The sequence below is a fragment of the Zerene cesonia genome, chromosome 7, assembly GCF_012273895.1.
Source record: "Zerene cesonia ecotype Mississippi chromosome 7, Zerene_cesonia_1.1, whole genome shotgun sequence".
NCBI lineage: Eukaryota > Metazoa > Arthropoda > Insecta > Lepidoptera > Pieridae > Zerene > Zerene cesonia.
This window is the reverse complement of record NC_052108.1, coordinates 6,998,491-7,013,821: the sequence shown is the minus strand read 5'-3', so window position 1 is coordinate 7,013,821 and position 15,331 is coordinate 6,998,491. Positions and strand designations below refer to the sequence as shown.

At 37.4% G+C, this 15,331-nt stretch overlaps 1 protein-coding gene across 4 annotated transcripts in view; it reads left to right on the top strand.

The window, feature by feature from the left end:
- The window catches only part of LOC119828168 (tyrosine-protein phosphatase Lar), a 331,779-nt gene extending 318,416 nt beyond the window's left edge, over positions 1 to 13,363 (top strand). For all 4 annotated transcript variants that reach the window (XM_038350266.1, XM_038350265.1, XM_038350264.1 and 1 more), the window contains 7 exons: positions 3,677 to 3,816; positions 4,010 to 4,212; positions 4,325 to 7,454; positions 7,527 to 7,637; positions 8,020 to 8,189; positions 8,746 to 8,881; positions 9,364 to 13,363. In XM_038350266.1, the coding sequence (XP_038206194.1) occupies positions 3,677 to 3,816; positions 4,010 to 4,212; positions 4,325 to 7,454; positions 7,527 to 7,637; positions 8,020 to 8,189; positions 8,746 to 8,881; positions 9,364 to 9,432 (3,959 nt within the window). In that variant the 3' untranslated portion in view covers positions 9,433 to 13,363. The remainder of the gene's footprint in view (positions 1 to 3,676; positions 3,817 to 4,009; positions 4,213 to 4,324; positions 7,455 to 7,526; positions 7,638 to 8,019; positions 8,190 to 8,745; positions 8,882 to 9,363) is intronic.
- Positions 13,364 to 15,331: the final 1,968 nt, after the last annotated feature.

Here is a 15,331-nt window from a genome sequence, read left to right as displayed (position 1 = left end):
GCTGTTACTTCTGGAGGCTATGAGATAGTTATACTTAATATGTAAAAGCAGTAGCATTAACTTTTAGTCGAGATTCACGTTCGCCCGTGCTACATATACATCCTATGTAACTCGGTGAAGATGCAATTTTGTAATGATGAAAGAATTTTTGAAATCGGTCTAGTAGTTTTTGTGTGAAAAAATTACTAGTATAATACAAATGTTTTCTCTTTTTTATTATAATATAGATCTAAATTAGATGGTTACTGTTTTACTATCAATGAATAAGCAGTCAATGAAATCAAAAAATTCAAACTTGAGATGCAATCATCTCACTGTTTCAATTAAAATATTGAATGATCTGTCACTATTACAGAAATTATACGCAATTATAGATTTAATACAGAGTTATTTACTGAATAGTGACGTAAATTTCCTGATAAATACTACGATTTAAAATTATGAATAGATATTGGAATTGAGTTCGGACGTGGTTCTTTCATGTTTTTTAAAGCACAAGTCGTCGAATTGAATACCTTCAATTTGTAAAACAGTTGTAAAATGTGTACATAAAATTGAAAAATACAATACTAACATTTGAATAACATAATATTACATGATTACAAGGCATATTTCGTTGAAATTTTAAAGAACAAAACTTCATTTATTATATATCAATATCATATATAAATATGGGTGCAATGTTATCAATTTCCATAAATAAATAGTGTTCTTTAACGTTTCAAATAATACATAAACATTTCAGGATATATTAATGAATAATATAATATTGATTGTACCATTTTAATGCTATTGGATTTCTTTGGGACAAGGTGATTTTAATAATGAAATCAATCACGAAGTAAAAATGTGTTGCCTCGAATTAAATCGATTATAAGTAATTTATAATCGATTATCGTCTCTTTCCATTAAATCGATTGAGACTTCGTGATTGGTTTTCAAGTATATGTTTTAAGACATGGTGAAATTAATTTTTGTTAATTGTAATAAATATTTCCCCTGTGTCTTCGATGTGTTCATGTATTGGTGATGGGATGGGCATATAGGTTGGGATAAATCTTATATATCATACTACATACATATTTATCGTAAAATTACTATCAACGTTACTAATACAATTTTTTTCTTTTCTCCTTTCTTTTGAGCGAATAGCAGGATTCTAATCAAGGAGGTTGAAATTCGTAACAGAATATTTTAATATGCTTGCAAATTACGTGTACATATTTTAAGATTCACTCATATTTTATAATATTAGCCGCTTAAAGCGCGGCATAGAGTTGAAGTTTCCACTCACTTGTCACATGTAATGATTGTTCATGACGTCATCAATTGCGTCACTCGCTAAGATGGCACTCACTGATATGCATACTTACAATGCACCTGGTCTAGTGTCGACGGCACCGTTATATATGATTTTTACGCACAGTTCTTGAGTATTTAGCAATGAACACAATTTTGCATGCTTTCAACACAGCACTGTTTTTCGTTCAAATATTTCTCACTGGGCACCAGATAGGTCCACCTTCGCTGTACAATATTGACGTTTTCGATGGAACGATAATGTGGGGCGAAGGTCGCACTTTTAGGAGCACTCAGCACAACTAGCTAACCGAGGTGAGAGAGCGAGTGCGTGGCACTACAGAAGACCTAACGGCCCGCTCAGAGCCATGATCCAATACACCGATAGCTTATTTTATTCTCGACAAATGTTCAAATCACAGATGGAACAAGCGTAAAGGATCACGATGGTTCATGATTCTGCCTGGGTCTCGGTACAGTCTAACAATCACCACGGCCCGAGCGCCGCATTTGAATACCAATACCGTTTAAACACGACACGCGCGCATGCTACTCTATACTCACAACTACTTCTCTACTCACTACTCTGACTGCACTCTTAGCGGGAAGGCAGCGGGTTGAACTGACGAGCGATCCCGAGGATCCATCGTTCTGAACTAAATTCAATTGAACACAATTGGTCCAGCTCGGAACGGATCCGAGGGATCAAATCCGCGACGCTCAAAGCCGATTCCCCGACAGCTCAGCTCAGATAGACTACGCGCTACTATCTTTCCCTCTATCTTTCTATCTATCTCACTTGCTCTTATGCTACAAGTTATCGCAAGTAGCATCTTCTATCTTCTTCTCTCTTCTGTATACTCTATCCAACTATCGTCGTGCATGTACACTAGATATTGTGACATACGAAATACTATTGTGCCTAACGTTCGCTATTGCCGTTGAGGAACGGACGGGATCCGAGAAACGCTACAAGACAATTTGGCTTCAGTTCCGTAAAGTACTTACGTGTCTAATTTTATATACCGAACGACTTTTAGAAGACAACAGCACCGGACAATCACACTATGACACTGCCACAAACTCACAGTGGACAACACAAGGTATGAAACATAACACACTTAAGAGAAAAGGCGCACAAGACAAACACTGAGGACGCACACACACAACTCGGCGCCGTCGCTTTAATCAATACATGTGCGTGTGAGTGAACCGTCTGCGCCAAGGGATAAAAATGAGCCGCTCGTGCATTGCCTATTTCTGTTCATATTTAACCCTTATTGAAATAGTACACGTCAAGTAAGGCGATATATGACTGACTCAAAGGTCGAGACATTTCGGTCCCGGGTGAAAAATAAATACTCGTTACCTTTTCGTTGCGCTCCCGACGTGAGCAGAGAAAGGCATTGCATGCGAATCGACATTGTCGCCGTCGTCCCAAGCGGCTTAACCTGAATGCTCCTCCTAAAGAGCTCAAAATACACGAGGAAAATGAAATAAGAGAACCCCCATAATGCCGACAAGCGTTCTACTCGTAATCTCTCACTTAGTAGTTCCGTTCGCCCTGCAATGTTTGCACAATTTGTCTTAAATGTATTTGAATGCGTTTTTCTCTTTTTTTTCTCTCGTCACTGACTTTGTATGGGCCGCTGGTAACCGTACAGCTATCAAGAGTGAGTATAAATTACTATAGTGCTTGTTTAGACGTGCGTTTGTGCTTGTGCCTATGCTTCGTAGTTTGTCCTTCCTAGTGTTTACACAAAACTTTAACTAACCTAACTGCAAGTGGTTAAAAATCTAAGTCCGCATGAATTTGTGTATACTCGTTATCCACGTTTCCCGGTGTGAGTAAAGAAAGCGAAGATAAATCTTAAGACCCCATGCGTGATCCCTTGCAGTGTGTGTATTATATTTCTAATAAATCAGTGAGCAATCTTGTTTAGATATAGTTACGCCGCTTTTGGATAACTTATAGTAATAAATGTATTTCTCCTTAAACGCTTTACAGTTTTAGTTGATCTTTATAATGTGGATTGAAAGGTAATGGTTTTATTTTTCAGTTATGATTATGCGAAAGGGTGTAAAGTTCACATTCTTTGTGTGTGTTGGTATTCAAATGCCCGATCGAGATGCTGAAAGGCGAAAACCGCCGTGACCAAAAATACTCTATCAGCATAAACGACGGCCCTTACCGACCGCACTTTATATGAGAATCAAACAGCGCTTTTCGAAGATCTCGAGCTTAAATCCATTTAGGTTCTTAAATTTTCGAGGCTTTATATAGATTTAGCACGCTCCCGTAGATGCTGATAGGGCATCTAGGTCGATGTAGAATAGGTGCGGCTCGGTTAGTCTAACGTATGTTTCGTGCTCACAGTGCCGGGTGAACCTCAAGACGTGAAAGTAAACGCCATCAACTCGACCTCCATACACGTCACCTGGAAGCCGCCACAGGAGAAAGACAAGAATGGCATCATAAGAGGTTACCACGTTCACGTGCAGGAAGTTAGAGAAGAGGTAAGTTTTATTTTACAAAGGTGGGGGCTTAAAAAAAATTAAATGAATCCGACTTCGGGTATAGACCCGGAGTACCGAAAAGATAAAGTAAAGCTTGTGTCACTCGTTAAAAATGTAGATAAATGACAGATTTTTTAAAATTGTTCGTGAAATAGAAAAATAAACCTTTATTTTATGATTATTTTCTTCATAGGGCAAAGGCCTCCTAAATGATCCAATGCGGTTCAATGTAATGGATGATACGACACTGGAGTTGAACGTCTCCGGCTTACAACCAGACACAAGATACAACGTCCAAGTTGCGGCTTTGACAAGAAAAGGTGACGGTGACCGAAGTCCGCCGGTGTCTGTGAAAACGCCAGGCGGTGTTCCAAATAGACCTACAGTAAATCTTAAGTAAGACTACATTATTATATATAAACAATTGTGTATACGGTGTTTTTTGATAGGGTTCGTCTGACTTTATCAGATTCGCTCTACTTTATTGAAATTATATTTTTTGTTTCAGGGTTCTAGAGCGTGATCCTATAGTATCAATAGAGATTGAATGGGCTAAACCTACCCAAACATATGGAGATTTACTAGGATACCGATTGAGATATGGTATTAAAGATCAACCGCTGGAAGAAATGAATTTTTCTGGAACCAAAGTTAGTTCGCACAGAATCAATGATCTGGAAAGAGGCGTTCAATACGAATTTCGTGTTGCCGGTAGAAATCCAATTGGTATTGGTCAAGAAACTATAAAGTATTGGCTTACACCAGAAGGCGCACCTAAAGGCCCACCTACCAACGTATCGTACAATTTCCAAACACCGGACATTATAAGTATTACCTGGGAACCGCCAATAAGAGCTGACCGAAGTGGCCAAATAAGAAAATATGATGTACAATTCTACAAGCGAGGAGATCAATCTTCCCTCGTCGAGAAGACCACAGAGTTAACTAAGGCTGTGTTTACAGGGTTAGAGGAAGATGCTCACTATGTTTTTAAAGTTCGCGCATACACAGATCAAGGAGCTGGACCTTATAGTAAAGACATAGTAGCTCACACAGAAAGAGACATCGGTAGAGCACCAATGTCGGTAAAAGCTGTAGCCACTTCAGAATCAGGTGTTGAGGTATGGTGGGAAACCGTACCTTCTAGGAAAAAAGTTGTTGGTTATGTTATCTTCTATACAATGACTCCCGTTGAAGATCTAGATGCATGGCAACAAAAGACCGTTCACGTAACTCATTCGGCCGATTTGGAAAATTTAGAAAAATTCGCTGAGTATGCTATTGCTGTGGCAGCTAAATTAGCCGATGGGTTGGGCAGGTTATCGGAAAAAGTAACAGTTAAAATCCGACCGGAAGAAGTGCCTTTACATCTTCGAGCGCAGGACGTTTCCACTCATTCAATGACACTGTCTTGGTCCCCACCTTTGAGGCTTAATCCTGTTAGTTATAAGATTTCATACAATGCAATTAAAGAATTCGTAGATTCCCTTGGAATGACTCAAACTCAAGAGATTCCTAAAAGAGAAATAGTCGTAAAGCACGATCGAACGTCTTATTCTATCAACGATTTGTCACCATTTACAACATACAACGTGAATATAAGTGCCATACCTAATGATAACTCTTATCGGCCGCCAACCAAAATTACAGTCACAACTCAAATGGCAGCACCTAAACCGATGGTTAAACCAGACTTTTACGGTGTTGTTGAAAATGAAATACTTGTTATTCTACCTCAAGCCTCGGAAGAATATGGCCCCATATCGCATTATTATCTTGTTGTAGTTCCTGATGACAAAGCTCATAATCATAAAAACCCTGATCAATTTTTAACCGAAAACTTAATCAAAAACAACGCTAGGACGGACGATGAAAATGCACCATACATTGCCGCTAAATTCTTACAAAGAAATATTTTATACACTTTCCATCTTGGAAACGATGAAATGTATGAAGGCTTCCTTAATAGGAAACTTAATCCGAAAAAACGATATAGAGTATTTGTTAGAGCTGTTGTTGATACACCTCAGAAACACCTTTATACATCTAGTCCTTTCTCAGAATATCTATCACTAGATATGCGAGAAGCTCCACCTGGTGAAGAACCAAGTAGACCCGATCCTAAAGATATGAATGGTGACCCTGAAATCAGAATAGAAGAAAATCGAAAAGAAGCTGGTATGGTTTGGGTAATTGGACCCATCATTGCAGCATTGATGCTCTCACTTTGCTTAGTACTACTGTTTATTGTAAAGAGGAGACGACAACCGTGTAAAACGCCTGACCAAGCTGCTGTTACTCGACCATTAATGTCGGCAGATATTGGTTTTGGAGCTCCATCGGATCCTGTTGAAATGAGAAGACTTAATTTCCAAACACCCGCTATGATATCACATCCACCTATTCCTATCTCCGAACTGTCAGAACATATAGATAGACTAAAAGCTAACGATAATCTCAAATTCTCCCAAGAATATGAAAGTATAGAACCTGGCCAGCAATTTACATGGGATCACTCTAACATGGAAGTTAACAAACCTAAAAATCGTTACGCCAACGTCATAGCCTATGATCATAGTAGAGTTATCCTTCAACCTATCGACGGAATACTCGGAAGTGATTACATTAATGCTAACTATTGCGATGGATATCGAAAGCATAATGCATACGTTGCAACTCAAGGACCACTACAGGAAACCTTTGCCGATTTCTGGAGGATGTGTTGGGAACTGCGAACAGCAACAATAGTCATGATGACGAAGCTTGAGGAAAGAACTAGGATTAAATGTGATCAGTACTGGCCAAGCCGCGGGAGCGAGTCTTACGGTATGATGACAGTTGCAATTGCTGAAGTCCAAGAACTGGCTACTTATTGCATTCGTACTTTCCAAGTCACCAGAAACGGTGGAGCAGAACGGCGGGAGATTAAACAGTTGCAGTTCACGGCCTGGCCTGACCACGGCGTACCAGACCATCCGGCACCGTTCTTGCAATTCCTACGACGAGTCCGAGCCTTAAACCCACCCGAAGCGGGGCCGCTTGTCGTCCATTGTTCTGCGGGCGTCGGTCGTACCGGTTGCTTTATCGTCATCGACTCTATGCTGGAGAGAGCTCGACACGAACGCACGGTGGATATCTACGGCCATGTGACCTGTCTCCGTGCACAACGTAACTACATGGTGCAAACCGAAGACCAATACATCTTCATACACGATGCCTTACTCGAAGCCGTAATCTGCGGCGATACGGAAGTTCCTGCGCGCAACCTGCACTCGCACATCCAGAAGTTAATGCGCATCGATTCGATCGAAAACATCACCGGGATGGAGTTGGAATTTAAGAAACTGGCGAACATGAAAGCCGATTCGAGCCGGTTCGTTTCGGCGAGCTTGCCGTGCAACAAACATAAGAATAGGCTGGTGCACATCCTGCCGTACGAGTCTACCCGCGTCTGTTTGACTCCTCGCGATGGCTCTGATTACATCAACGCTTCGTTCGTCGACGGCTACAGGTACAGGGCAGCCTATATCGCCACTCAAGGCCCACTCCCAGACACTACCGATGACTTCTGGCGCATGCTTTGGGAACATAACTCCACCATCATTGTGATGCTGACAAAGTTAAAGGAAATGGGAAGGGTACGTACATACTTAATTTGTTTTTCACAATTTTTGTAATATATAAACGTGCTAATAAACTAATGTTTTCAGGAAAAATGTCATCAATACTGGCCTTCCGATCGCTCGGTGCGCTATCAATGCTTCGTCGTGGACCCCATCGCTGAATACAATATGCCTCAGTATATCTTGAGGGAATTCAAGGTATGTTTATTTTAACGTGACTAGATGCCTGTGTTTTAAACATCATCGTTTATTAACACTAAGCACTAAGTACCTACTAAGAACAGCTAAGAATTTTTCACAGTACACTATACAATTATCTTAACATATTCGATCGATTACTACCATTAAAATGGTCTCCTGTCCGACTTGAAATAATAATCATGTAATCTATACTAATATTATAAAGATGTAGAGTTTGTTTGAACGCGCTAATCTCAGCAACTACTGGTCCGTTTTGAAAAATTATTTCAGTTTTACATAGCCCATTTATCGAGAAAGGCTTCAGGCTATATACGTAACACGGGCGAAGCCGGGGCCGGGAGCGCTAGTTCTGAAATAAATATGAATTTGAATGTATCAGGTGACGGACGCGAGGGACGGCGCGTCGCGCACGGTGCGCCAGTTCCAGTTCACGGACTGGCCGGAGCAGGGCGTGCCCAAGAGCGGCGAGGGGTTCATCGACTTCCTGGGCCAGGTGCACAAGACCAAGGAGCAGTTTGGACAGGACGGACCTATTACCGTGCACTGCAGGTTTGTGTCGTTCCCGTTCCCGAAAACGGAGGTAGTTCTCGATTCGATAATTTTTTTTTATTTAGTTACTGTATAACTCTAGTTTTCAAACGATTGACGTGATGCTTTCTGTGTTTGATAGAAAATTTTTGTTAAACCACTATTATAATTATACAACTGGCTTAAGGCTAAGTTATTATGTTCGCCCTCAATCTAGAAAATTGATAGATTAGATGATGTCCATAAATTCATTAAAACTGAGTAGTTAGGTAGGGTCGACTGTTGACTGAAATTTCAAAACATCGCGGAATACAATGTGGGGAGTGTGATTCTACATAGGAAATGAGGCACTCTTGGACCGAGCCAGGAATATTATTTTTTGTTGAACTAACTGGTGGTTCGTCTGGTGGTAAGCGATCACCACTACCCATGAACATTCGCAGAGGTAGTGCCTCTGTGGATGCCCGATTTTAAGGGGAAAGGGTTGACGAGTGGAAAGAAGGAATCTACTGGAAGGGGGGGGGAGGGAGCAAAAAGAAACGAGCCTTCCATATAATAGTATAATGGAACACAACAGCGCGGGCGTGGGCCGCACGGGCGTGTTCATCACGCTGTCGACGGTGCTGGAGCGCATGCAGTACGAGGGCGTGGTGGACGTGTTCCAGACCGTGCGCACGCTGCGCACGCAGCGCCCCGCCATGGTGCAAACTGAGGTAGCTCTGCATATATTGCCGATACTTGCAATTCTGAATATACTATTTGCTTTTATTAATAAAAAAAATAAGGTTGAAAATTTTTAAAATAACCGAATTCGTTTGATGTATACTTAAAAGTTTACTTTTATTTTCATCATATTTATTCATCATCATATTTACATGGATTATTTTTTTATTTTATAGCATTGAAATGATTTATAAATGAGATTTTTTAAACAATAGAAAAAATTTGATCATAAGGCGGGATTCGAACCCGCGCCTTTTTGCCAAACCGTAGCAATGCCTAGCCTCTCGGCCACCCATTATCGAATTTTGCTCTTTCAGTTCCATGGGTCTATGGAACACCCCAAGTTTCTCATGTTTATGGTTTTGTTGTAATCAAAATTCATCAGGATTACGACTCTGTTATTCAAGACGACATTCCAACTATTCACTTATTTTGTTTTTTTTTTAATTTACGATTTGCTACTATCCACCAGGACCAGTACGAATTCTGCTACCGCGCGGCTCTGGAGTACCTCGGCTCGTTCGACCACTACGCGAACTGACCGTGAGACAGGCTCGTGTAGGCGACGCTCGTCGCATATAACGTCACCTAAACTATTTAACATGGCCCTTTTAGGATCTTTCGGAAGCGTGTCGTCATCAACATTGCAATCAGCGTCATCGATATCCACCTTGTGTCGCTCCTCGATCGATTTATTTTTTTGTAGAATTTCGTTTTAATGAGTAGAATTTACTCGTCATATATAAACTTATACACATTTAAACTAAAAATCTTAAAAATCATTCAAAAGTATCTTATGGTGGTCACACCATTGGCATAATTTATTATTAATAAATTCGCGTATTCATACATTCAAAAGCAGAATAGCTTCTACAAAATTTAATTGTCTGATTTGAAGGTCTTCACCGTTTTAAATTAAAATGATAATTTTCAATTTCATGTGTACCTCAATCAGCAAGTAATGCAATACTTCATCAGAATTCCACCAGTGTTGCCAGTATTCCGAAAGGCGATGCCAAAGGTTTGAATACCGCAAGGGTCGCAATTAAGAGGTTGAGGAGCGATACCCTTTTTAATGATCATCCATATAAATAACTCCGCATGGACCGAATTGAGACAATAATAAAGTTTTCATACGCGACACGTTTCGTTTCACCTTCGAGCGACTTAACATTCACGTCTATAATCCGACTAAGTGTTTGGATGATGTTTGATAACAATTTACGTTTCACCTTAGATAGTTGAGATAGTTGAAAAGAGGCTTGCATATAATCGTGTAGTGGTCGGAAAGGACTGTTAAGTCGCTTCTAAATCCGAAAGAGAAAGGCTCGTCTCTTGTGTGGGTGCAACAGCTATGACAGAAAGAGGCTAGATCGCGTCAGTGCCTAGATAACGTAACTTATGATATATAACCTATGAGACCATTGTAATCATGATTGTGAGTGGGAAAGGGTAATTGTTATTTGTCATTGTAATGGCTTCTCATTGGTGCCTGTATCTTATATTAATGCATTTCATGTGGATTTTTTGTAATCAGTTAAAAAAATGTTTTTTTTTATTTATAATATTATTTTTTTGTATACCAGTAACTTTTTTTAATTTTATAATATGGCAAATGTAATTTTATGGTTGTTTTGTCATATTAAGAGCAGATACAAGCGCCTTTGAGAATGAACTGCTACTATATTTAACCTATATCCCTATTTTCGATATATAGAAAAGTATACTGTTGTTCGCACTAATTGATCCTCTGAGCAGTACTATAAACGGGATTTGATGCATTTATGAATATTATTAAACAAAAAAAAAACTTAAAAATGTTCGGGAAATTAATAATGTTTAAATAAAATTAACTGTATTATCGATTGAGCCATGAACAATTATTTGCTAATAATATATTTGTAATTAGGAAACGGAATCAGTGCGCTTAGAGACTTACGCGATATGATATTCAAGTCTAATCACATATTATGACTAGGGCCGGTGGTGACTGACGATGCATTTTTAAGGGACTGTGATTATTTGAAAAAAAAATTAGTCCTCACATGTACCAGTAAAACATATAGATTTTTTTTCTGAAAACAATATTGAAATTTACGTTTGATAGTATTATAATATTTAAAGTTATTCATAAAATTATCGGATTAATTAAAATAGAAACCTAATCAATTGTCGTACCGAAAACCATCAGTTGACCCCCGGCCCGTATACATATACGGTACAGTATAATGTAAAATGTATAAATAGTTATTGCAGCTGTAATTAGATGTTTATTTTTCATATCGGGTGTTAAATACGTTAAGTAGTGTAAATTGTGGTAATGTTTCATTGCGATGTAACAACAAACTTAGACGAATCGGCTGTGTCGTGTGAAATTATGTCATGTGCGTAGAAAGTAATTTTTTTTTTTGTGTAAATAGATTTTTTTTTTTGTTTTTTTTTTTTTATACACACTCACCTTAAAAAGTACTTCAGACATGTGAATGCCGGTTTTCTTTGTTCCTCGTATAAGTTCCATTGACGCTTGATTACGTTCTGTTCTGTAATATATTGTCACTGCCACGTGTGGGAAAGACGGTGATTCAATGACATATCTAATGTTAGGTAGAAAATTGTTTTGTCGGTGTGTTGTAATGTTAAAATGAATTGTAGGAGATTATTGAATCTGTTCGGCAACGGATGGACGGTGGGGAAAAATGATTATCTGTATAATTTTTAATCTGTATTTGTGATATGATTTCGCGCTTCTTAGCCACTTGTAACGAAAGCTCTAAGAAACTGAATCTAACACTATTTAAGGTTATATTTAGGTCGAGTATTTGTTTAATCTAATCCCTTGCCTAGTATTTGTAACTACACTTACAATTTAGGTTTTTCAACTCCTTTTATACAATCTTATCTAACCTAAAATATATCGATCTACGTATAAGTTAAATCTTGAGCTTCGAAATTTAGATGTACGATGCGTTTAATGAATGAACTATGAATATATCAAGAATTGTAACTGCCAATTGTTTCGTGTAGCTATAAATCAAAATATATGTAATACGGAAGTAAAATAGATTTTAAAAAATATTGTTAAATCGGATAGTGAAAATTTAATACTCGTTAATGAATCGCGTATCGGATCTCGGAAGCTTTGCGCTCGCGATTATCTTACTTAAAGCGGCTTTTTAACTGGCGACCAGTTTATGTACACGTGTTACTGTTTCATTTCATTTCATATAGCGCTGTAAGTAGTAGACACGCTGCTATTCGTATGAGTGAACTACTATAAATTCATTCACATAATGTTCCGTTATTCCATGACAACAAAAGGATGAACGCACATGTTATTATCTATGGAATATAATATATATTAAGCCCCTTACCAAATACTTTTATCTGTGGACATTCCGACCAGCCAAACTGTTAACACCAATGCGCTATAAATTCAAATAATAGTACCCGAACATAATATAAAACTTTCGCCACACCTACGCAATAAAATATGAAATATTTTTTTACCGGCATTGAATGAAAATATATTTTTATAAAATCCATCGTTCACGCAGTCAGTTAAAACCGTATAAATATATCATGAAATAGATTTGTCATGTTTTGCATTGATGTTCAGAAAAAAAAAATGTTAAAATGCGTATACATCCTAAGTCTACTTACTCGTGTTGACAGATTGAATTCCTTAAAACATTATCTAGTTTGTAGTATTAATTACTGAAGCCGCTATGGATACGGTTTCTGTACTAAGATACACGAATGATACTCAGGTTTACCCTATACCTTGCGAACATAGTTTAATTTTGTAATATTCCCGTTAAAATATTCCATTCACAGTACAAAGTATTATAGTGTTGCCATAATTGCCACAATCCATACCATTTATGTACATACATGAGAGTAAAAACCGTTTCATTTTGCAAATAAGACTGATTTGTTTTCGATGTGTTCTTACTTAATTTGTGTTGTGTATTCCTGTGTAATGATACGGCTATTTTATTAAGTGTAATTATACCTTGATTTGAGGATTTGTATTTTATGTTTATTAAAATGTAGGTATAGTTGTAAGATTACGCTCTTAATACGTAAACAAAACAGAAAGCTTTGAACTCGATATTTTGCTGACCCCTTTTAATTTGACTCTGTTATTAGTATGATTTTTTGTTAATTACGTAAAAGTAAAATGAAATATGTATAGTTTTTTTTCTTTTTTATTTACAAGTACAAACGAACAACAATGAAATTTTCCCGATTATTTTGCGTTTTGTATATTTTGAATTGCAATAAGGCGCCATAGCTGTCTATGTTTAGAGCAATTGCAAATGGCGGACGTAACGTGGCGGGAAAGATTGAATGTAATTAACTCAAAAGTTAATCCGTTATTTTGTAAAAAATATCCCGCGATGCGTCCCGGGACACAGTGGATTCGCAGAATTATACATAATGTATATGAAGAAATAAATTTATGTGAAATATGTTCGGATTTTATTTAAACAACCTTTACCTATTGATAGGTGTACTATTTTAATTTTTTTTAACTGAATTTGAAAATCCCGACAAAGGTCAAAGCTATTTGCATAATTATATTTGAGATTGTATAATTTATAGAATCACTTATAGAACAATCACTTATAGTTTGTATTCTTCTTGTAAGGTGCACAATAAAGAGTTTTTGATTGATTGATTGATTGAACAAGAAACTTGAATTTACAAACACAAAAAATCTGTGTGAGTGTAATCCGATACATAATGGAGTACATTCGTGTATTTACCTGCCAAGCCCTATTATTCTCCTTACACCCTTTGACTGATAGCAAGGTGTCGATAGCTCTCCGATTTGCTACAATTGAAGGCTTCAAGTCGAGTGGCGTTTGCATATCAATAGCATACTCCGATGGGATGTGAAGGAGCGTCGTGTCAGTACATTTTACGTGATGGGTGAGTGTTAAGGTGTAAATAGGTAACACGTGACGCTTGAATAAAGTTCACACGTTTTATAAAAATAATATATAAATATAAAAATATAAAAATCTTATTATCCATTTTAAACTTAATACGTTTTCGCTATCATATTAGTACTACACGAACTTCCAGTTAATAAGAGGTCATTATATTTTCTCACTCGAAAGATTAAAATGATTGGCGTTCAATTAATCATATTTTGAGCGCAATGAAAATTTCTGTAATCGGTACTAACTCCAAGCTACGTTTTCACTCTTCCAACAATAAACGCTCTTGAGGTGTTTGAAAAGCCCTCTAAAATATGATTAATTACTTTCACGCTTTACTAAATCGATAAGCTGTATGTTTAAATCATCGGCTTAGCCCGCCGCCTGCCATATTGCCGATCGGGCCGAGCCCGCGAAATAATCCCGCTATAAATAATAAATTGACGTTTATCTGTGGTCCATAAAGAACATAGATATTCTGACAAAGATTAAATAATAATTATACATTTTTTAAAATGGCATTCAGGTAATGAAATGAAAAGGATAACGAAACCTTAGGTAGTACCTAAATCGTGGCTCAAACAATTCTTTTCATTCTAGTAAGTAATTGTAAAAACAATGGATAAATTGCTCCTAATACGACACTTAATACATGTCTTCACGGGAAATATGCAATTTGTCGAGCCGCATAATTACAGACTAAAATTCCCTCCTTAATTCTTAAATAAGAAAGGCAAACGATGTCACGCAAAACAAGACTTAATTTTATAGGAGTAATGGATATCTATGGTGTATTAGGGCTCCTTTTAAATGTACATATAAAAAATAAAAGCAGTACATTTTTTAAATGAACTATTGATTTATGATAATCGAAACATAAATTAATTACAATCAATGATATCAATTTTCTAATTTATACTGCGCAGTACCGGAACCGGTTACAGTATCGGAACACCTCAATAAACCTTGTTATAAATAATTTTTCAGTCTTAATTAAACAAGCAACTGTGTCACATACTCCTAAATAAAGGTACATAATCGTATGATACTCGTATGATTACTCATATCCTTTTATTTCTTACGGAAGAGAATAATAACGTGTACAACGTGTTGCTAATCTTTTCAAAATATAGGTATCTACGGTAATTATTCAATTTGCAAATGAAACGATGAAGGCATTAAATTTTACAATAGACAATAATTTAATGCAGAAAAAAAAACTAATTAAATTGCACTTAAATGTTAAAGCCTTCAATAGGAGTTACACTCGAGCATAAATTAGTAAGCCCTCCCCCCTCCTACTCTCTTGGGTCGACGACGATCTTTATTAAGTGGCACAATTCATTTAGACGGGAATGGAGATAGATTAATGAGTCCGTTTATAATAAACAATATTGTGCTTGTAAATGAGTTCACTTAGAGCAGTGGTTCTTAACCTTTTTGTCATGACGGCCCATTTCACCAAATGTTTGCTTTGCCGCGGCCCACCTAGGT